This window comes from Mollisia scopiformis (genome assembly GCF_001500285.1).
Source record: "Mollisia scopiformis unplaced genomic scaffold LY89scaffold_6, whole genome shotgun sequence".
NCBI classification, from domain to species: Eukaryota; Fungi; Ascomycota; class Leotiomycetes; order Helotiales; family Mollisiaceae; genus Mollisia; species Mollisia scopiformis.
This window is the reverse complement of record NW_017263586.1, coordinates 816,425-839,046: the sequence shown is the minus strand read 5'-3', so window position 1 is coordinate 839,046 and position 22,622 is coordinate 816,425. Positions and strand designations below refer to the sequence as shown.

General features: G+C 47.9%; 7 protein-coding genes and 1 non-coding gene across 8 annotated transcripts; 5 read left to right on the top strand and 3 right to left on the bottom strand.

Moving 5' to 3' along the window:
* The first annotated feature begins 1,626 nt into the window (after nucleotides 1-1,626).
* Nucleotides 1,627-3,569, top strand: LY89DRAFT_682245 (uncharacterized protein). The gene has a single exon (XM_018214465.1). It carries the CDS (start codon nucleotides 1,971-1,973, stop codon nucleotides 3,414-3,416), a length of 1,446 nt encoding a protein of 481 aa, XP_018074875.1. The 5' UTR covers nucleotides 1,627-1,970; the 3' UTR covers nucleotides 3,417-3,569.
* A 691-nt stretch (nucleotides 3,570-4,260) lies between these two features.
* On the top strand, nucleotides 4,261-4,957 carry LY89DRAFT_682244 (uncharacterized protein). The gene has a single exon (XM_018214464.1). The coding sequence runs from the start codon at nucleotides 4,420-4,422 to the stop codon at nucleotides 4,840-4,842; it is 423 nt and encodes a 140-aa protein (XP_018074874.1). The 5' UTR covers nucleotides 4,261-4,419; the 3' UTR covers nucleotides 4,843-4,957.
* Nucleotides 4,958-5,552: 595 nt separating this feature from the next.
* Nucleotides 5,553-6,726, top strand: LY89DRAFT_445737 (uncharacterized protein). The gene has a single exon (XM_018207580.1). It carries the CDS (start codon nucleotides 5,648-5,650, stop codon nucleotides 6,446-6,448), a length of 801 nt encoding a protein of 266 aa, XP_018074873.1. The 5' UTR covers nucleotides 5,553-5,647; the 3' UTR covers nucleotides 6,449-6,726.
* Nucleotides 6,727-7,969: 1,243 nt separating this feature from the next.
* Nucleotides 7,970-8,050, bottom strand: LY89DRAFT_t22. Its single transcript has one exon. It is a non-coding gene; the product is annotated as a tRNA-Ser (tRNA).
* An 842-nt stretch (nucleotides 8,051-8,892) lies between these two features.
* LY89DRAFT_682242 (Endopolyphosphatase) lies at nucleotides 8,893-11,577 on the top strand. The gene is made up of 2 exons (XM_018214463.1): nucleotides 8,893-9,300; nucleotides 9,362-11,577. The coding sequence occupies exons 1-2, from the start codon at nucleotides 9,132-9,134 to the stop codon at nucleotides 11,323-11,325; spliced, it is 2,133 nt and encodes a 710-aa protein (XP_018074872.1). The 5' UTR covers nucleotides 8,893-9,131; the 3' UTR covers nucleotides 11,326-11,577.
* Nucleotides 11,578-12,172: 595 nt separating this feature from the next.
* LY89DRAFT_445363 (glycoside hydrolase) lies at nucleotides 12,173-16,061 on the bottom strand. Its single transcript, XM_018207579.1, has 7 exons — nucleotides 15,577-16,061; nucleotides 15,520-15,527; nucleotides 15,290-15,382; nucleotides 14,530-15,090; nucleotides 13,316-14,481; nucleotides 12,366-13,265; nucleotides 12,173-12,305 (listed from the first exon to the last, which is right to left on the bottom strand). Exons 1-7 carry the CDS (start codon nucleotides 15,627-15,629, stop codon nucleotides 12,282-12,284), a joined length of 2,805 nt encoding a protein of 934 aa, XP_018074871.1. The 5' UTR covers nucleotides 15,630-16,061; the 3' UTR covers nucleotides 12,173-12,281.
* LY89DRAFT_715896 (Metallo-dependent hydrolase) lies at nucleotides 16,008-19,721 on the top strand. Its single transcript, XM_018218233.1, has 7 exons — nucleotides 16,008-16,868; nucleotides 16,920-17,831; nucleotides 18,154-18,494; nucleotides 18,639-18,788; nucleotides 18,840-19,002; nucleotides 19,043-19,329; nucleotides 19,381-19,721. The coding sequence occupies exons 1-7, from the start codon at nucleotides 16,494-16,496 to the stop codon at nucleotides 19,607-19,609; spliced, it is 2,457 nt and encodes an 818-aa protein (XP_018074870.1). The 5' UTR covers nucleotides 16,008-16,493; the 3' UTR covers nucleotides 19,610-19,721.
* Nucleotides 19,722-20,540: 819 nt separating this feature from the next.
* LY89DRAFT_579064 (glucosamine-6-phosphate isomerase) lies at nucleotides 20,541-21,737 on the bottom strand (the record flags this gene model as incomplete). The annotated part of the gene is made up of 4 exons (XM_018208985.1): nucleotides 20,541-20,795; nucleotides 20,848-21,393; nucleotides 21,474-21,622; nucleotides 21,674-21,737. 4 exons carry the CDS (start codon nucleotides 21,735-21,737, stop codon nucleotides 20,541-20,543), a joined length of 1,014 nt encoding a protein of 337 aa, XP_018074869.1.
* Between the last annotated feature and the right edge of the window lie 885 nt (nucleotides 21,738-22,622).

The window sequence follows — 22,622 nt, the reverse complement described above, 5'->3', positions numbered from 1 at the left end:
GAAAATGAAAGGTCAGTTGCTCATGTGACTGAAGTCATTGATGACAGAGTTCAATTTCTTACAAGTTCTTCCGTCACATTTTCAACGTTGAGATGAAAGCACCAGAGGGTGTGTCAGACCTAGACATCATCTTCCGAACTCTGTGGATCAAAAGTCCTTATGGGGCTGAAAGTGATAATACGGCCTCGCATGGTCTGGGACAGTTGCGCCGAAGAAAATTTGATAAGATTCCACTGCGTGGTTTTGGTCGAGGGTTCTCTGAGGAGAAATTTGATTTGTTGGCAGAAAGAATCTTGAAAGTTGCGAGTGATGTCCTAAGCAAAGAATAACACATTGCAGTGATGCTTTGTCTCCGCTGTCTGTAATGTACCTTCCTCTCTTTGCCTAGGCTTTTCGCATATTTTAGGATTTCAGCGACGACGAGGATCGAGGAAAGCTGCATCAGGAATGTGTCAAGCGGCACACTCAGATATCTGATACATGCATTCTGAACACAATTCTGTCGCTGCGAACATTCAAGGACAACTGAAAGGCAGGCGTTGATATGACTGTCCAAAAAAGGAAATTCGACACGTGCGCCTGATTATCTCAAGTGAGTTCTCATGTTCAAGATTCCAACCATTCTTGTTGCTCTTGCCTAAGCTTCAAGAATCCCATTCGTTGCGCGCATTGCTTTCCAACATCTGGTGGTAATAAAAGGAGAGAGAGCGATAAAGCCACAAACTATTTGTAGATGGCCAACTTCATAAATAGGGATAGCCAATAGCTGAAATGTTTCGTTTCGCCTCAGACGCTGGTCATTTGCTGTGGAAACATCCATCTTTAGAATTGAAACGAAACAAAGATCTTCTTCGCGACTAGCGATGATCAGGAGGCAGATCCTACCTCGAATTATATCGTGATATTTCGGCCACTGCAATCCAATAGCCTTCTCCTACAATATCAAGCAAGAAAAGCCTATCAAATCTCCGCAATGCAATTCTATCGCCGCTTCTTTCGGATCGAAGTGCTATCACTTTTGGAATCCAAAGCAATCAAGATGTCCAGTCAGTACCTTGTACCCATTCTCAATATCGCATGTTTCGCCCAATGAAGATAAATATCACGGTGCATTGACTTCATGCTAGGACTATCTCATCCCGTCGGCAATCCATCACATGGTGTCAGCGTCGTGTCCCATGCTATAGAAACATCTGACTTATGAGAGACTCCATCACACTGTGATGAGGATTGAAGCATGAAGTAGGTGGATTTCGCACGTCAAACAAGCCAGGACGGGGGATGGAAACGATAGATATGGTGCAATAAGACCACTTCTGTTCACACTGGAGCCGCTGGAGATGCGGTGATTTGGGAGTGACCTGTGTGACTTGAGATGGGCAGATGGTCGTCGGTGGTGATGAGGGCGCACGGGCAGAGATCTTCAGCCAATCTGCCCTTCTCCCCTGCGAATCCCCTGTCGCACCCTGGATCAGCCAGCTCCCGCCACCCCAGCCCGGGCGCTTACAGGCAGATCTTCAACCAACCACACGCCCCAACACGCTGCAAGCTAGCAGAGCTGCATGGAAACATACTGAGGGGAACCGTCCAAAGGTCCACAGAGAACTCGCACACCGCAGGAACAACCTCTTTTTCCACCCAAATCTTCCCAAATCTTCCTCCATCCAAATCTTTTCACACCTCCGGGCGCTATTCTGGGTCCTCATGCATGCACGTTCCTGACCAGCTTCTTTCAGCCATACACATTCATTCATCATGACTGCGCCCAATGAGACCCCGCGCTGGCCTGTCCCGCCGGCTCACTCGATGCAGCGGTGGACTTCGGCTCCCCGGTATATCACCTACAGCCGCCCATCTTTGGCAAGAACAAGACTCAACTCCATGTTCTCTTTGTATCGCCAAACGTTTCGTCTTTCGGCGCTGAAGCCTCACAGTGCGGACGTTTCCTTACCACGGTAGACAGTGGCAATATGCATAGGGGGACTGAGACAGCGATCAATCCTGCCCTCATTCTCCTCCTCTTCATCTATGCTGGTATAAGTTCTGCCAACATCCTGTACGATCCTCCCAAGCACAACCCGCTGAACATCGATTGGGATCCAGCTCCATCACCAGAAGACGGTCCACCACTTTCAGCTCACGCCTCGAGAGATCCAGCACTGATCCCCGCCCAAGTTGGAGCTATCCTGGGAGCTTATCTCTTCTCGGTCTGCGTTGTCGGTATAGCTCTGGTTCTCATCGGACGAAAGCTTCGTCTTTCGGTTCAGCGTGCTGCCAGAGCTCTTGATATTGAGATGGTACACCCAGCACCTATCATAACACAGTTCAACCCTACTCCACTTTCACCAGGAGGTGGACCTCGAAATTTCTCTTGGCCTTCACCAGAGAAGGATACCAAGAATCCATACATTTACCCCAGCTCTGTCAGATCACCAGTTACACCTGCCGGATCAGATCCATACGTCGATACCCGAATTGTCGAGGCTGACCGGGAAATGATGGATCGTGATCTGGAGGATATCTATGCGCACGTTATGGAGCAGGAAGAAGCTAAGAAGGCGGGTGTGAATGTGAAGGAGCTGCCACCACCTTTACTGCAGAAGACAGGCCCAGTTCCAATGTCAGCACCTCAGCGAACTCCCAAGGGTCGTCCATCAAACCTCAATTTCGATGAGCCAAAGACAAAATCGCGAGCTTCATCTATTATCTCTTCACTGATTTCTCCAAGAAAGAAGGGACTTCGAGCAATGAACATCTCTTCGCCCCTGGCTACACCGATGTCAGCGACTTTCCCCCAAAGCGGAGCATCAGACGAAGAGCCTCTTACACCAAAATACTACAATCCTCCTCCACCCCCACCAATCCCCAAAGACCAAGAACCATACAACCATTCACGACAAAACTCCAACGGCGTCTCCCCAACCCGAACCATCGACGAGCAACTCAGCTCCATGAACCTAAACCCCTACAAACAACACCGCCCCAACCCCTCCCAAACCTCCATGGACCCCACATCCGCCACATCCACCACCTCTCAAACGCCCCTCTTCCCACCCCCACGATCCCAGAAATCAACTCCCCAACCCCCCGCCTCGAACAACTCCTCCACTCGCGCCCTCCCCTTCCGGCAATTCGAGCCAGCGATCTTATCCCCGTCCTTCGCACCCACGACTAAGACGACGGTGCTGGAGCGAACAGGACCCTCGCACCACGGCCCAAATACAGCGGGTTTGAAGACCCCCTGGTCAGCGGGCGCGACGCCCTATTCGCCGTACCAGCCGTTCACGCCGTTGGTTCCGATGACGCCGACGCTTGTTACGAGGGAGGAGCGGAAGGCGAGGAAGAAGGCTGAGGGGAGGGCGCCGGTGTTGGAGATGGTGAAGAGTGCGGATGAGACGTGGGATAGTGGGTATTAAACTATTTTCTTTTCTGGGGTGATGTAAGGTTGGGGTTTAGATTCTGAGGTCGATCCTATCTCTTTCTTCTTTTTTTTGGTGTTCTTCTTGTTGGTATAGTTGTTTGGAGGAAGGGGGAGGTGTATAGGGTAATGAATGATACCATGATGATATTGGTGCGGTTTATATACATTTATATATGGAGATCAAAACTTAAGATACCAATATCAAACTCTTCTTTTCTCTCTTACAAAACGATCAATTTTGCTGTGAAGTTATATTCTGGATGCTGCGAGTTAGGGGCGTGGATCTTGTGGCTTGAGGCACAGTATCTCGCCTTATGATTTGACCCTTTAACTGGCGGGAGTGGAATGAAGCAAAACACTGACGATAATGAAATGCTGAGCTATGGGTGCGTATAGCTGCGTTTAGTGAGCGGACAGGAGTATTTCGTTGTTCAAATAGTTGGGGATGGGATTGATTGAAAAGTGAGCTTTCCATCTATGAAATTCCTAGCCGAGTTTGGCACTCGAGAACACCAAAATGTCCTATACTAACTCCAACATTACACACTACTACAAAGTTTGTTTCTGATTAGACTTTAAGTCTAATTTATCAAAAAGTAATTCTACGTTCTTATTATAAATATTAAGTATAAACTTAATTTATTATGCGCAATACTTTACATTTTGTAAATTTGAGCCTTGTCGCAAAATCGGCCACGAATTTCACCGATGGAGAGTGTTCCTTCCATTCGAGAGCAACAACGCTGAATTGGGCAAAGCCTTGGCATACATGCAAGGCATTCTGTTCTGCACAGCCGCATTTAAGTAGAAAAATTCTCACATCAAGAATATCGTCATTCCTTACTCCAATTTGTGCCCAACTGATAAAAAGTCTATCCTTATCCTTCTCAACATTGTTTCTTAACGTTGTTTCTTACACAGGGCCGGCATCCGGCTGGCTTATTCTCAGCCCTACCAAGAGATCCGTGTCGAAATAGTGGCTGACTCCCATAAGAACAATGGCCGAAGCGCTGGCCGTCATCGGTAGCGTTTCTGCTGTTGTTCAGCTCATTGATTTCAGCGGTAAATGCATATCGAAGGGCGTCGAGCTGTATCGTTCGGGTGACGGTATCCTCGACGAGAACGCTGCAATCGAGCTTGCCGCTAATCATCTCACCACTCTTCGTGTTCAGGTCGAAGACCGAGCTGTTCGCTTGAATGACGCCGAATTGCAGAACCTTTGTAGCGCAATCGCAAGTGCAAGTTCGGACCTTTCTGAGGTTTTGGCCGAGGTGAGGATGCAGGGCAACAAGACTAAATGGAAGACACTACGAAAAGCGATAAGAAGCGTCTGGAGCAAGGATAAGATACTGGATTTAGAGCATAGACTATGTTCCTTCCGCTCAGAGCTGAATTTGCACATCACCCTACGTGCCAAGTAAGTGATCAAAGTCACACCCCTGGTTGCGCTAATAAATTACATCTAGACAACAGCTCGAAAGCTTAGGAAGCGACATCGAGTCACAGTTCGCAGGCACTACCGAAGCCCAGAGGCGGGTTATTGACGCTATCATCCAGAATCGTGATATCTTCGCGACTACCTTACAAGATCAAACTAATACCATCCGGACTATTTCTGAGGAAATTAAGGGAGATATCGAAAGCAGTCATGATATGACCCGCACTGAATTCCGCCAGATAGTTGCGGATTCGAAAGCAGCAAACCACAATGAGCACAACCAGACAAGGCAAGAAATACGGATTGAGGTAGAACGGGTGGAGACAAGGAATCAAGAGTCTATTAGTGCTACAGCCCAGAAGATAGAGTCGATCGAGGTCGAAATAGTCAATGTCGTCAATACGTCATCCGAGGTCAACCAGGCCGAGCACAGGCAAACTCAAAGCCAGATTGCGGAGCTAAGACAAGCCTTGCAAGAACTAACAGATCAATTGGCATTACGCAACGAGGAGCTGCGAGAAGTAGTGGTGGCGTTCCAAGCTACGAAAAACAAGAAGTCGAAGAAGCAACTATCCGATCGGAGCAAAGTATTGACAGCAGCCATCATTGCTCTGGAGACCATGTACAGGAGTCTTAAAGTAGGTAATCTCCTCGTAGTTTTCAATAGGAAAATGGTGCTAATATGAATGTTACAGAGGATTTTGATTGCCTTGCAGGACCGTACAAAAGAGCTGCTCGAGAATATTGAGTCAAGCGAGTTATGGACTATCACTCGCTACGCTCATAGAATGGCGTCTTCTTCATCGACGCATGACTTTTCTCAACGAGATCTGACGGAACTCAGCGCCTTAGAAGAAACTTCTCCAAATCCACAGAGTAATTCCTACTCCGCCCACGATGTCTACTTCAGCTATTTCTACTCGGGTGTTACGGAACATTCCAATGTCATTGATGCCAATGCCATGGAGGACAGGTGGAAATTTCATCCAGAGTGCAACTCGGTCTCTAAACCCCACTTGGAAGGATTCGTAGTCGACGAGACTCCTTGTTCCAGCGGATATTTGTGGCTGCTAGCATCGCTTGCTCTGACACTGGAAACGCACCTTACTCCACAAGATGCTGTTTTTGCAGTCCTGTCCGAGGTGTTCGATCTGTCCACGCTTAAGAATTCGAATACCTTTACACATGGGCCTCTCACCCCGCGACTAAAGTCAGATGTCAACTATTGGATCTCGTTCGCTAAATCACGAAGAATGCAGGACGCTATGAGTCAGGAGACTTTTGATTACCACCTTCTCCATGGCCATCCAAAGGAAGATCTAATTAATCTCCTTATCTTACTGCTGACGAATACTAATAGTCATCGAAAGCCTCACGAAGGCCTCAGCTTGACGCTTCGTGCCGAAGGTGGTCCAACTAGAACCATTGTCAGAAGCCTTAGGGATGTTGGCCTTCCTTTCGCGATGCCTGTGTCTGAGTCGATTATGATGCATGAGCTTGACTCAAACATCATCGAATTTGGCACACCGAGACTTATTTTCTCCTGTGCTGAAGACCTAGGTACCTATCAACGGAGCCTCCTTGATTGATCTGGATTATGGAGCCATACATGTACATGACACCTTGGAATGTCCGACTCGCGGCGTGTACCAAGAGGACCCAACTTAGTCGAGAATCATCCTTTGTCTTTTTAACACAAATTTCAGGATGTTTAGGGTACACCTCTCGAGGTTCTCCGTCTCAAGTCTGAATGGAGGGCGATACCGATCTTTTGCGTCAATCATCCGCACCGTTCGATTTGGCTATGCAAGCTCTTAATTCTCTAGTATGACTTGTCTCTATTCTAACACATCTTTCGCTAACTTTGTTAGATTGGAAAATTGCAAACTATCGACAGCATGAAAGGAGCCATAACAGCACGATTTTAGGCCGCTTTGTCGAAGTGGAAGCAATCCCTGCAATCGAAATAGTGCCATTGTTTGGATCGCGCTGGGAACACTGAAAATTTGCTGATAAGGTGCTCATATCATGAAGAACATAATCGCTGTTTGCATAATATGAGATACCAGGCTGAAGACTGTATCGCTACGTGGCTGACTCTCACGGCAAGCAGCCAATCATTATACAAGTTAGGCGCTATCAGGATGCGCAGTTGAAGAAGCAGATACAATATCATTACTGTGTATACTCTGGCATAGGTTGGAAGATGTCCAATTATGGTCGAGAGAAAATTATAGGATGTTTGGAAATGAAGTTGAGGCTGTTTCGATGTCAGCACTTTTCAAAGAAACTTGCCCATGAAATCCAAGGGCCAATAGTAGCAGATTAGCCGGATAAATCAATACAATCTCAGAGGCATAGGTTCAAAAAGTGAGCATTGATTGCATCCGGGAATGCGAAGGCAGGGATATTTCTACGATTGGGATTCTGGAGAAGGAATCCATTCCAGCATTACGCAGGCGAAGAAAAATAATCATCATGAATCCTGGCTTTGAAGAACCCAAATTTGCATTCGACAATTACCTGTGTACTTTGAGGAGAGGAATTCGCACCGAGATCCTCGGCTAAAAAGGGGGGAGGAGGGGGCACATAGGTACGCTCATAAATTCTCGAAGCCATAGGGACGAAGCATCTTAAGCACCGACACCACAGTAGACTTAAGACCAGGAATTATAGAGCTGAAATGCAGCACAATAAAAGCAGCCGATCGAACGAGAACAACATCCATGGAGCGCTCGAGATGCCGAAGGCATCTTGAGCGCTCCATGTAGCCTAGAAAGCTAGTTCCTTCGGGAGCGCAGGTTCGAGTCCTGCAGGCGTCGCTTTGGATTCGTTTTTTGGCTTTTCATTTCTTTTTGGGTTGAAGAATATAAAGTGAAAGTCCCAGAGTAAGTAAAAATTCTAAAGTAAGTGAAAGTCCTAGAGTAATTAGAATATTTAATAGTTGGGATCGGGAGTTAAGGGGCTCGCGAAGCGAGCTCCTTGACTCGCCTCCGTTCCCGAACTTCGAGTACAGTAGAGAAAAAAAAACATTTCAGATAAGTAATGAGCATAAGCTGACGGTACGCAAGGGCCAAAAAGGATTGAAAAGTCAAAAAACGAACTCAAAGCGACGCCTGCAGGACTCGAACCTGCGCTCCCGAAGGAACTAGCTTTCTAGGCTAGCGCGATAACCACTCCGCCAAAGCGCCTTATTTGTTGAACAGAATCTTCTTATTTTATCTTATAAAAGTCATTTGAAAAATCGATTTGTGTTGTGGGGCAACGGCTGGCGGCTTCGCCGCCTCGCCCTTGCCCCGGGTTTTGGCGGGAGATGCACGCTTGGGGGCTTTTTCGAGATGGGGTTGCGCTAGGAGGGATTGATTCTTTTACTTGGAATATTGCTCATATGTCTTTACCTCATGATGCTCAGGTATTCATTTAATCTATATTCTACCTACTGCATGTAGATTTATCCGTGTTGAGACAGGAGTCCAGCTGATGTATACATGTGTATGGCTCAAACCCTGCACATCAAGGTTACGAAATCGAGTACAACGGAACAAATACACATAACTCAACAATCTCTTCGTCACTTCATGTCAATAATCACCGAACATTATACAAATCCAATGTATCCCGACTCAACAGTTTTATGACGTCTTTCGTGGGGGTCATACCTCACGATACTATTATTGAAGTTGCTGACTCGGATGTTGAAATAACTCCCAGGCGACAAATCAAGAATCCGCATCTCTCACGGCCGACAGCAGACAAGACTCACCAGTAAAAGGGTCGCGTGAGATCATACGCAACCCGGAAGAAAATGCACAACTTACTGAGAATAAGAAAACCTTCATCTCAGCCCTCCATCTGACTCCATTCCCTACACGTGTAGGAAGAGCAGTCATTGATTGGATCACCAAGAGGCCCTCGTGGAGGCGGATCCCGTAGCTGGCTGAGACACCTTGAGAACTGGAGTACGGTCAACAGAATGACTATTAGACACAACTCGACCCCAAGATGATCTCACGACTCCTTTTCACTTTCTCCCCTTCTCTTCATGAGAATTTGCATTTGAATTTCGGTTTGACATCCGGAACCAGATCCGAAAATCAAGCTTTGACTTCCGTGCCAACAGCCCCCAGTAACAGGAAGCCACGAACGTCAGCGTACCTCTGTACCTGGCAGACAGATCTTCGGTGCCTGCCGGCGACATCAAATTCTAAGAATGTTCTTTTCCACCTCCTAAGTATTACTCTTCTTCAGATTGTTATTTAATTTTACGAAAAGATGCGGACGACAAACGCATTCTTTCTGGCAGCATGTCTGCTCAAAAATTCTTATGGAACCCCTACCGGTCTGCAGCAGTCCGTTCTGCAGGCCCCATTGGAGGACCTCACAGTCGGACACACCACTTCCTCGACACGACAGCTCCATGGGAAATTCCTGCACATCACAGGTGCGTTAGTCCCGTCCTTATCTTTTCAATACTGGGTAACGCGATACTGATCAGATCTCAGATTTGCATCCAGATCCCTTCTATAAGATCCATTCGTCGACCGAGGAGGACGATGCGTGTCATCGTGGGAAGGGTCTGGCTGGTACCTACGGTGCCGAGACCTCAGATTGCGATTCACCCTACACCCTGGTGAATGCAACGTTCAAATGGATCAAGGAGAATCTGCGGGATCAGGTCGATTTTGTGGTCTGGACGGGCGATTCGGCACGACACGATAGCGACGAAAATATTCCTCGAAACCAAGACGAGGTACTAAGTACAAATCGATGGGTTGCGGAAAAGTTCATAGAGACGTTTGGTGAGGACAACGAACCGGGCAAGCCGCAGTCAATTCCAATTGTCTCGACCTTTGGCAATAACGATATCCTGCCGCACAATATCCTTCTGTCAGGGCCGAATAAGTGGTTGAAGTCATATACCGATATATGGAGCCAGTTCATACCGGAGGAGCAGAGGCACGGGTTTGAGCGGGGAGGTTGGTATTACGTGGAAGTAATACCCAACAAATTGGCAGTCTTCAGTCTCAACACCCTCTACTTCTTTGACCATAATGCCGGTGTCGATGGCTGTGCCCAAAAATCTGAGCCCGGTTACGAACATTTTGAATGGCTTCGAATCCAATTACAATTCATGCGCGAACGCGGGATGAAAGCAATCCTCATGGGACATGTTCCTCCTGCGAGAACCGATAGCAAACAACTATGGGACGAAACGTGCTGGCAGAAATACACACTATGGCTGAAGCAATACCGAGATGTGGTTGTGGGAGGTCTATTTGGCCACATGAACATCGATCACTTTATGATCCAGGATACCAAGAAGATTGATATACTATCTCAAGAAGACGAGGTGTCTGAAAAGCAGATGGTTCGTGCTTTTCTAGGAGACGAGCTTTCGATTATGTCTGCGAACGATTATCTCGAAGAACTTCGGGAGGTGTGGTCTGACCTACCAAATCCTTCGGTTGCTATGGAGTCTTTTGAGGAATCAGAAGATGATCACTCCGCAGAGATTGCCAAGAAAAAGAAGAAAGGCAAGAAAACCAAGAAGGACAAGGCCTTGAAGAAAATGGGTGGGCCATGGGGTGAACGATACCAGGTTACGATGGTAAGCCCGAGTGTTGTACCCAATTATTTTCCCACTTTACGTGTGGTTGAGTACAATATCACAGGCTTGGATGTCAAATCTACATGGGCCAGTGTTCAAAAGACAGATTCTGCATTGAAAGTGGATTGGTTGGATGAAGAGCAACATTTGAGCACCGAGAAGCAAGACTCCATCTCCTTTGATGACGATTCTTTTGACGATGAAGTGTCCATTGACAAGAAAAAGAAGAAAGGCAAGAAAGGGAAGAAGGACAAAAAGAAGAAGAAGAAGCCCTCGAACCCAGATCTCACCGTTCCATCAGCACCTTCGAAAAATTCGCCTCCAGGACCAGCATATTCGCCACAATCATTGACCTTGCTCGGCTACACCCAATACTTTGCCAACCTTTCACACATCAATAATGACCTGCCCATCACACCCGGAGACGACCAGTCAGAGGAAGTTGGATCAGATAAGTGGCATGAGGGAAAACACAAGGGCAAGCACCCGAAGGACAAAGTACCTAAGCCAAAGACGTTCAAATTCGAGGTCGAATACAGCACCTTCACAGACAAAGTCTACAAGATGAAGGACTTGACTGTTCGAAGTTACATCAAGCTCGCACACCGAATCGGGCAATACAAACCCGAGAAAGGAGACGAGATAGACGAGGCCAGCTCGGAAGAGAACGAGGATGATTCGGATCATGAAGATGATGTCTCAGATGCGGGCAAGAAGCACAAGAAGAAGAAGCACCACAAACAACACGAGAAGAACAAAGTCTGGCTACGATTCATCAAGCGTGCGTTTGTCGGCACCTTAGAGGACGAGGACTTGAAGAGCTTCGAGAGGACGGAGTCTCATAGTGGGGAATTATGATTGATGATTGGATGGGTTGCATGAGATGGCGTTTTTGCTTGGGTTGGCGTAGCATGGCATGGGCATTGCATGGGATATGGATATGAATGATACCACGGTCTGGTTAGTTGATAGAAGTAGGATAGAGATGGAATTTGTATATTGAGTCCATTAGGTTGAAATGGCATTGTGCAATTGTCGTACTTGTATGTTGTGACTTCGTGCTTTGTATTGGTTGAGGGCGGTTTGGCGATTACTTGTTAGACCGTTGCTGTTATTATGTCCTTTTAAGGTCTAATGTTCATCATAGTGTTAGTACTTTAATTATTGCTATATTTTGAAAGAAGCTGGGACATTACTAGTGTATTCATTCGGCATTTTTTCTAAACTTTGCATTATCTTAGGTTGTGAAGTCATTTGAGGAACCGTTGCTCGCTGTGAGGTCTGGGTAGATTCAATTAAAGTAGCTTTGAGCGAGGTGATTGCTGTCAGGGGTCATAGCCGTTACCATCAATATTGAAGGTATGCGAGCAAGTCCTGGACGCAGCTCCGTAATCATTCCTGATTCAGCGAAAGAGAAATCGAGGTCCGTCGGCTCCCTCAAAGTAAGAAGAGCAGCATGTGTGGGAAGCAGAATAGGAAGTAGCAAGAGTGGTGAGGATATGGATGATTCTCTGGATGCTTGCTGAAGAGGGAATAAATGTACGTCACTGGTGGCTTGCGAGTGCGTCCACTCAAAGACTCGGAATATGGGGGACATTCAAGATTGAGATTCTCGTTGGGAAATGACGATGAGATGTGGACCAGTCGGAACTTGAGTTTTTCTCGCATTTGAGGTAACTTAGACTTTGATAAAAAGCTCATGACTTTCTGTAAGACAAGACTATACCACTTCTCACGTAAACAAGAACAGCAAGTTTAACATAAAATCAACGATAGCCCCAATACTGCTCCTAAACCCGATCCCAGTACATCTCTCATCCTAGGTTCATATCACTAAACTATCATTCATTCTCATTAGCTCAGCCCCTCTCATCGCTCACAGAAGAATTCGAACTCACCCTCTCAGCCTTACAACTCAACTCCTCAAACGCATCCAAAACATCAAAATTCATCCCCAACAACACATCCCTCTCCTCCCCACTCACACAATTCAACACACACGTATGGCTCCGATGCGCCTTATTCTGCTTGATCCCCAACAGCGCCAGTCCCTGCAGCACAATCGCCGCCTGCGGACTATTCGGCACCACAGGCGCGAGGATCCCACCTATCCCGCCGCCGTCCGAACCGTTGCTTTCAGAGGACTGCAGGATGGGGATGTATGTCGAGAGCGAGGAGTACGGACGCGTGATGATGACCGTGCCGACGAGGGAGCCGTCCACGGGAGATTTGGCGCGGACGACGCCGCAGGATTTCTCGTCTGAGAGAGCGAGGTTGTATAGAGCCAGGACCTCGGGGCCAGCGTGCGCGCTCACGTGCTCTAATGCCGTGGCGGCGTTCTCGCGGCCGTGGATGAGGTCGAAGGCGAAGGAGACGCGTTGGATGGTCTGCAGGAGTCCCTCTGGTACCTGCCAGTGCGCGAGGTTCCGGATGGTGAGCGTGTACAGGAGGCGCGGAGACGAGATGTCCCAGCCGTTGGCGGCGAACCAGCGTTTGAGGCGCGCGCCTTCGGTCAGGTCGGACATGGGGATTCCTGGGAAGATGGTCGGGAGGGAGGCGCCGAGTTGGAGGGTTTTGATGCCGGGGCGGCAGATGAGGCCGCGGACGGCGCGCTGGTGGAGGGAGTGTCCGATGGAGAGGTTGCGTTTGGAGGGGTCGACGAAGATGGTTGATATTACTCCTAGGTGCGAGGATGGGTAGTAGTAGGTGGAGCAGAAGCCGAAGAGGGCTTGTGTGCTGGAGTTGCGGACTACGTAGTGCATTTCTTCGATGGGATCACCGGATTCGGTGGCAGCAGACTAGGTAGGGAAGGTTAGGAAGTGGAAACAGAGTAGGAAGGATAACTTACTAGTTCAAAAGCTGCTGCTGTTGCTCCGGAGAGACCTGAAGGCTTCCCAGGCTGGGAAGTCTTCTCAATGGCTTTGATGAGGGCTAGCAACCCTCTATGATCCCTATCATGATTCCAACTTTCGACAAGCCAGTGCTGGCGCGACTTTTGCACTTTCCTGCTTTTTCTCAATGTACCAGGTAGTGTACCTTGTGGTACGTACTCGCCAAAAAGAGCTCTGACCAATGCACTCATAGCAGTTTCTGTGAAATCAAAAGTGCAGACATATGTCCCAATCGACTTATCCATAGCAAAATCGTAAGGAGAGCTAACTGAAACCACGATCAGCGATTTTTTCTTCCCGCTTGCGCTGAGCATAGAACACATCATTGAGACGTGCTTTGTGAAACCGTTCTGGTACAGATTCCTATTGGCATCTGCTGTAATGATGATTATTGCTGCTGCCCTGTTGATCAAGTTCTCGTGAACAGGTCTTACTCCATTCGCCGTGTAGGACGTATGCAAGAGCTTTCCATGCCGTTGTCTCGCTAGTGAGCGGCCAAGTTCTCTGAATACTCCTTCGCCACTCATAATCGAGGATCTATGTATCCATTTATCGTGCTCGTTAGGAACTTCTTTTTTGGCGTTTTCGGTCATTTGTTTCGTAGCAGCAGAAGCAGGAAGTGGCTTCACTAACGGAGTAAGGAGGAGTAACTCTTCATCGGGATACAGCGTGTTGGAAAGTGGTAAGAGATGTCCTTTGTCTCTCATCACTGTAATTGAATTATCGTATGCTTTGGTTGAAAGTGCTAAATGGCTTGGATGAAGAGTCGCCAGCTGGTTGATCCCAGGCGGATTCAAAGCTTTATGCCAATTTGTGCATTTTGACTTCAAGGTAAGAACTCGCCTCAGTGAAACCATGATTCGCTCTCGAGAAATCATATCGTTTTCAATACCAAGCTTCAGTCCAGCCATGGCTTCTTGCTGTACTGCGAAGGATCGGCATAGCAGGACAAGGTCGCAGCCGGCTTCTACTGCCATGACGGTGCCACCTCGAACGCCGATGTCGTGGCTAAGAGCATCCATTTCAAGACACTCTGATATAGTGACACCATTGAAACCGAGCTCATGTCTAAGCAGATCATCCACAACTTGATCGCTAAGGCAGGCGTGCATCACATTCATACCTATATGAGTCAGTCTACGAGTTTAGCTTTCTGGAATATTTCACTTACTGGCATTGGCCATCGCACATCCACCAACCATCATAGCATCAAGCCCGTCCCGAATGGCGTTTCTAAATGGTACGAGTGCGCTGAGACTGAGTTGCTCGATTGTCTCTGTAATGATAGGCATGTCCAGAGATGAGCCGAGAAAATCCAGGTTGCCGTAAGAGGGGAAGTGCTTTCCGCAAGTCGTAATGCCAGCATCTTTGTAGCCATTCATGGCAGCGATACCGTACTGAGATACTTCCTGAGGATCATCTCCAGTAGCTCTTACACCCAAAGGTTGATATCTTGCATTTGTCAAAACGTCCAATACTGGCCCCATGATCATGTTAACACCAACGGCTGAGACCTCCTTGGCAGTGGCATTTGCGACCTCATATGCAAGCTCAGGAGAACCTGTTGCTGCAACTCCCATAGCACTGGGAAACTGGCAGATGTAGTCCTCATCGAAGAGACTGTTGACACCGCCATTTTCCTGGTCCAAAGCGATGAGTAATGGTACAGGATGACCAGCTTGATGGGCGATGGTCTGGAGATCTTGAACCAGCTTCGCTGTTTCCTGGGCGGCTACATGATGAAAGACTTAGTATAGACGTCCAAGAAAAAGTACTCATTGAAAGAAGGCGACATATGATACAATTACAAATATTTGTGACAAGGCATAAACTTCAGCATCGAGAGGAACAGATGTATAGAACAAGTAGATCAACACTAACTGAAAGCAACCGATAACAAAATAAGTACACGTAAGAGAGGCTAGCAATACTTTTGAGATTCTTAGTGGTCAATAAGATGGCCCCTAGATGATGGTCCTCTATCAATGTCCGGATCTGTGGTGTGACTTCTGTTCCTTCCCATCCTGTTGAAACTCGGCGTTAGTATAAGCTATATAATACAACTTTAAAGTCACAATCTGAACAGTGTTCGGATGTTTGCCGAGTGGAAAGGAGATGAAATCAGGACAAGAGAAAGTATCACCCATGAAGAAGAGCTGACCCATCGCCCTGTCAAGTCAGCACTCATTCATCACGAGAGTCGAAGCTCTTCACCCACCAATCCAAATCCTGCCATAGCGGGTCCAACTCATCTCCTTCAGCACCCTCCATCTTCACCTGTACCGTGTCGGAAGCCGTGACGGGCAAAGATCAAGGGACTTGATGGCGGGGGTCTGTATAAGCACGGCTCCGGCACAACGTCGCTCCCGTTTACGAGTACCTGAGCAGATCAGAGCATGTCTGAGATTTGAGTGGGCACTGGATAGTGGGCATGCTCAAGCACAGTGCAACGTCTGAGAATGTGTAATCATGAGGCTCACGGGAAAATCGATGGACCCGTGTAACGGTAGATATTGAAGTGGATTCTCTGACTACAAATTGGGGTTAGGTGGTTTGCGGGGACATTGGCCAGAACAGGAGCGATCACGTGTGCCGTACAAAGGGCCTTCTTCGGGATTTTAACGCCCAGCCCTGGTCAACTCAAATTTCACGTCGTCCGGCATCTGCATCTCATCCAAGTCCAGATCAGATCAAAGTGAAGAGGCAAAAATAGGGATAAAAAGCACCTTCTCTTCTTGCAGGAATCATCCTTCCCGACTTGATTGCGTGTTCGCCTTCAGATTCCCTATTTGTTCATCACGTTCCCTATCAATATCTGCGGCCGGGAGATCCGGCCTTTGCCCGATCAATGAGACGTTACATCTCGATCTCCGTACCACAAGTCTTGCCAGATTACGCTTCACATCACCATCTCGGTATCCTGTACTGTAGCCTCCACTCTTGAAGGCGCCTGGCGCCTTATGGAGTCATGCTATCTTTTCAGTGGTCGTGAACGATTCAAGATATCTTAAGCCAAGTTTCGAGCTTTGCGGCGTGTCATATCATTCATGATGTAGTCTTCAAAGGTACAGTGGTTGATAACCACCAATTTTCTATATTCCCTGTTTTCAAGAACTCTCTTAGATTTCTTTCATCATGCCAATCGCCATTCCAACCGGCAAGGAGAAGATAACAAAGTTCACCAACTGTAGATTGATCAAGGGAAATGATTTGGTAGAGCAAGATTTGTGGGTGAGCTCAGAGACCGGCAAGATTGTGAGGAGCCAAGAAGTTTTCTACTCAGAACAAGTTGTTCCGGATATCACGATAAACCTAGGAGGAAGAATCATATCACCTGGACTTATCGATGTTCAACTCAATGGGGCGTTTGGATTTAACTTCTCGCAAATACCGGATGATCCATCGACGTATAGCAAAGTTTTGAGACAAGTCAACAAGTCACTGGTCCAGACCGGAGTCACTTCATATCTACCAACACTCACTTCCGAGACTCCATATGTCTACAAAAATGTATGATTTGTTCATCACTGTCTGATTTCCAGGTAACTGAACGCGAGATAGGCACTTCCACATCTTGGTCCTTCAGGATTCCATCGCATAGCATCGGATGGCGCCGAATCACTAGGAGCTCACTGTGAAGGGCCCTTCCTCTCACCCACCAAAAACGGCATCCACAAAATAGAAAACATCACTCCAGCAATCAATGGCTTCTCGGATCTCGAAGCCATGTACGGATCTCAATACTTGAACCCAACACTTTCTCCAGATGGCAGCATCATCAAACCACCCACCATCAAGAAAATCACCGCCGCTCCCGAAATAGCCGCCATGATGCAAACTATCCCCGAGATCACTTCTCGAGGAATAATCTACAGCATCGGCCACACAGAAGCCACATACGAAGACGCCTCTCGAGCCGTCGCTGCGGGAGCAACAATGATAACCCACCTCTTCAACGCCATGCGTCCTCTGCACCACCGCAATCCAGGCGTCTTCGGAGTCCTCGGAATAGCTGAATCTCTTCCTCGTCCGTACTTCGGAATCATCTCAGATGGAATCCACCTTCACCCCACCTCCATCAAAATCGCCTTCAACGCACACCCAGATGGATTCATCCTCGTCACGGACGCGATGCACTTGGTCGGTCTCCCAGACGGCGTCTACGAATGGACGAACGGGGAGAGCATCGTGAAGAACGGACCGAGGTTGGTGCTCGAGGGCACGGATAAGATTGCGGGCAGCTCGATCACATTGATTGAGTGCGTGACGAATTTCTTGAACTGGAGCGGAGCCAGCTTGCCGTTGGCGCTGAAGGCGGTTACGGCTACGCCGGCGGCGACGTTGGGGTTGAGTGGGGTGAAGGGGTGTTTGGAGGCGGATGCTGATGCGGATTTGGTGATTATTGAGGAGGAAGTTGATGGGGAGGGGAGGAAGAATTTGAGGATCGATCAGGTGTGGAAGTTTGGGACGAAGGTGTGGGATAGAGAGGACTAGATTCGAGAGGATGATTTAGATGTGTATGGATTGCATGACTGGGCGTTTTGGTAGAAATTGAAAATTGGATTGCGCAAGCAGAGAGGCCATTATGTTTCTTATCTCATATCTATTTTGTTGCTATTCATGCTCTTATCATTTTCTACTTCGCTCTTCTCCCAACGTCTCTCAATTGGCCAAGTCGGTCATCACGTGTTGCTGCAAGCCACCACCTCATTTGGCTGAAGACTCACCCTCAGCCTCACCATATCGACTTTCATTCTCTTCCTATCCATTCTCATTTCGTAGTCTTCGAATCCAGCCTCATCACAAGAAAATGGCGGCCCCTTTCGGTTTCTCTATTGGCGACTTCATCGCCGCCATCGAGCTCGTAGGTACCGTCATCGACGCCCTCCGCAGCAGCGGCAGTGCTAGCACCGAATACCGAGAACTCGTCTCACAGCTCCTAAGCTTAGAGATGGCACTAATCCAAGTCAAGAATCTGGAGTTTGAAGAGTGTCAGTATGCGGAAGTCACGGCGCTGCGCCAGGCTGCTGTACGATGTCGGGGGACGATCGATGCTTTCTGGGAGAAGGTGAAGAAGTATCAGCCGGCGTTAGGTGGAGATGGGTCGGGGGTTAGGGAGCGGTGGATGAGGATGAGGTGGGCGGTGTGTAGGAGGGAGGATGTTGTGAGGTTTAGGGCTGATTTGGTGGGGCATACGGAGAGTATTTTGGTGTTGGCGGGTGCGGTTCAGATGTGGGTATTTCTGAAGATTGAGTAAGCGGCGGTCTGATGTGTTGATAGGAAGAGATCGGATTTGCAAGATAAACGCCAGATAGAGAGGCATAAGAGTCTTGTTGGTGTTGTGCAGGATGGCTTCTTCGCTTGCATGCAGCGGCTGGTGGAAGTCAATGAACAGGGAAAGCAATTGCTGGTAGCGACTACTGAAATACTGTAAGTGATAGTTATTCGGAGCTATAGGTTCCTTGTTGATGTCAATACTAGAAAAACCAATGTCAAGATATTCCAGGCCGTACTTCAAATCCAACATCTGATCACAAACATTCCGGGACAAATTGAACGTCAACAGCCAGTCTATATGGTCGATGCACTTGGCAGAGCTAGCCCTTTTCATTTGGAGTTCATTCGCTCGGCCGAGGCATGTACTGTACTGGATCAAGGAGGAGTTGATCTGCTGACGCTCATAGGCCTTGAAGTCCGTCCTCCGCGTGAACTTCCAAAAGCACGGAAATGGGGCCCACAAAATAGACAAAGGAGAATTTGTATTTCAAGACGCCATTACGAAAGCTGACATTGACGTGACTGGAGATTGGGAGACTTGTTTTCGTCCCGGCCAAAGAATTGAAATGAATATGGTGTGTTACAGCTCGAAGCTTCAAGAGCGAGTCCATGCCACACCGAATCGGGTACTTTGTCCAAGATGCCTCGACGACTGCGGAGCAACTAACCCTCTGCTGCCCAGAAACTTTGATTGGTCAGTAGATTGAGATTAACCAGTACTGATTCTACAGCTAACGATAACAAGCACTTGCTGTGGCCTGGCTTTTCAGCAAAAACCAAGTGCAGTTTCTGTTGCGTTGATAAGCAAAGTCGATGCTGCACTTGAAGACATATCAACCCCACAAATTGTTGAATATAGTGGTCCGTGGGGCCGTACACTTGAAGACTATAGATCGTACTATAAGTCATCTCCAATGTGCAGGAGCACCTTTCAGAAGATCCGGGTCTATCGAGCTGGGCAATTGATCAGCTAATTCGAACCTGAAGATTTCACATACCTATCTGGGTACTTACGCACTCGCTATGGAAATTTTGGACATGTGGATAAGAGTAAATCGGAGTCAACCTTGCAGCACTTCTTCCCTGAAAATGAATTCGATCAAGGTATTTTCGATTATTCGTCTAGCTCAAGAGAACTCAACTCATTCACCTCCCTCTCCCTCGCCAAAAACCACACCACGCTAAACCTCCCTACCAATCACAGCCTCGCCCCTCTTCACCACCCTATAAAATCAAATAAGCAGAACTTTGCCATCGTCCTCTGAGTTAGCAGCCTCCAGGGTGTAGATGCTTGCGGTTTCCCGTGCCTCTCTACATTCTCGTATATGCTTGAAATACGAATAACTCAAGAGTCAGCGGCCCTCCAGGGTTTAGATGCTTGCGACAGCGATCGTGCCTCTCTATACCCTCGTGAGTGCTTGAAATACGAATGACTCGCGATTTCCCCCTTTAAACCCCACACTGGCTGTGGTGTTGGATACCCACCTGCTCTTGCGGGTGGGTTGAGTTTTTGCTTCTGTTTGGTTTCTCGGGAATGGTGAATACTTTTTAATATTTTGTGAATTGCATTTTTTTTGGGGTGAATTGAGGGTTTTGTTGCTAGTTCATTACAGCTCAAGATTGATCAGTAGATCAAGACGCCTAAAGCTATCATCAAGGTATGTGAGTACCTAAAGTCCCTGGTACGGAGTATTTGATACTTTTATTCATGATAGCTGTGAGACTTACACGGGGCGTTGTCCAGGCACGTAATGATTTTCTAAGTGGTCATACAATCTACTCAATTGCTAGTCTACAGCGAGCGTACCAGGCAGATATCAATTTTCATTTTCAACCACCAAACCAAAAACCCAGCGCTTACCGTCCATGCATCAAATTCCAAAATTTTCATATCCAAGGGACAGTCTAGTAAGCAGCAATTCTGGCGGACATGCTCTCAGGCATAAGATCGGGGCTCACACTCCTAAGAGGAAATTCCGTTGCGGGTGCGGAAAGTAGTGTGCTGGTAAGTGGTTTCGGTGCAAGAATGGTTGGTGATTCGTGAACTTCTGGCAAAGGCTGAATTTGCTTGTTTCCTTCCCTCGGACCAGTTCGGATGGCAGAGGGGAGGATTTGTTCAAATCCTTGGGATGAGGCGACTGTTTCAATTGACTTGAAATACTGTTTTTTATGTTAGTCATTGTCCTTGCCAAGTCGGAAGAATTGTACAAACCTTGACAGTCTTGACTTGAAGCTCCAAAGTAGCATCCTCATCAACCACAATCATAGGGTGAGGGTGGAGTTGTAGAGCCGAAAGAGTCCACATATGATTCACACCACCTTCGATGCACTTTTGCAAGGCCAATGCCTTGTGTGCTCCGGTAATGATGATCACTACCTCTCGAGCTTCCAACACCGTCTGCACACCCACTGTCAAAGCCATCTTTGGCACCTTATCCAAGTCATTGTCGAAGAACCTTGAATTGGCGATGATAGTATCATACGCCAACGTCTTGACTCGTGTTCTCGAGGCGAGAGAGGATCCAGGCTCGTTGAAAGCAATGTGTCCATCAGGTCCAATACCACCCAGGAAGAGGTCAATGCCACCAAATGACTTGATGGCAGCTTCGTATGCCACACACTCTGCCTCCAAGTCTGGCGCATTGCCGTTCAAGATGTGAATGTTCTTTGGGTGAACGTTTACATGTGAAAAGAAGTGCTTGTACATGAAAGTGTGGTAGGACTCGGGGTGTTCGCGGGGGATACCGATGTACTCGTCCTGCAGTCATACGGAATGATCAGTGGCACGCTCTAATGTTCGTATTCGGAAGGTAGATGGTGCTCTGCAAGGCAACATACCATGTTGAACGTAACGACATTTTCGAACGAGATCTCGCCAGCCTTGTACTTCTCAACTAGGATCTTGTAGATTCCTACTGGACTGGATCCTGTCGGCAGACCGAGAATAAATGGATGTGTAGGTGTTGGCTTGAAAGTCTTGATTCTGTCTTGGGAAGGTATGTTAGCAGTGGAAAGACGGCTCGCGTGGAAAGACTAACTGATGATATAATTGGCAATGTAGGATGATGCTGCCGAAGGGTCGTCTCTGATAATGAGCCTCATGATGTCGGAGTAGCTTAGGTATTGATAGTGATTCTAGAAGTGAGCAAGAAGAATAGTGACGTCCTTTGCAGGCAGAGATGTATAGAGAACTGTTGAGTAGTAGAAAGAGAGATTGATACAATATGAAATGATCTCAATCTCAGCAGAGCTTCAAATCTTGATTATCATCAAATAAGAGCATCCACCAGCACGTGTGGGATGCTTCATTGGGTAGCTCGTCCCCATTGCAGCTATGGAACGTCACCGTGAATATCCCCCATTTTCCTTACGCCGCAACGGAAACTAGGGCGTCTCGAACTTCACCTGACAACGGCAAGCCGCGGCGAAGACTGAGAGATCGCCGTTGGGTGGGAAGGAGGGGCGAATAGCTCAGTCACGATCGGGCTGGACCCAGAAGGTAGCATGATGTTGGCGGAGTCAGCAGAGTGAAGGTTGCGTTGGAGTGCTCTGGTGTGCTCTGGCAAGGACGAGGCGTCTGGGAAACATCGGAGAAGTGGCCGGGGAATCTCTGGGACCGTGGAGGCGGTGGCAGAAAAAACAAGAACGCCAAATGCCCAAAGGACACTTAGATAAGCAAGCGATCCCTCCTGCTCGAGCCAAAAGTTTCAAAGGGGAGGGATCTTTACACTAGTCGAAGCGAGAGCGTCAAACCGACCGACCTCAACCCGTACTACTCCAGAATTGTAACGTTGCGTTTGCTCACTCTTCAACTCCCAAACCCACGCACGTCGCCTATCCCACATCAACATCCATACCGCCCATACCACATTGATTGCTCCATCGAAACTCCCATCTACCTACGACAACCCGAGTAGTGCGGACACTGCCGCGCCAACGCAGGGGACTAGACATCCTCTGGCGAAAAAAAGGGCTCTGAGATCCCCA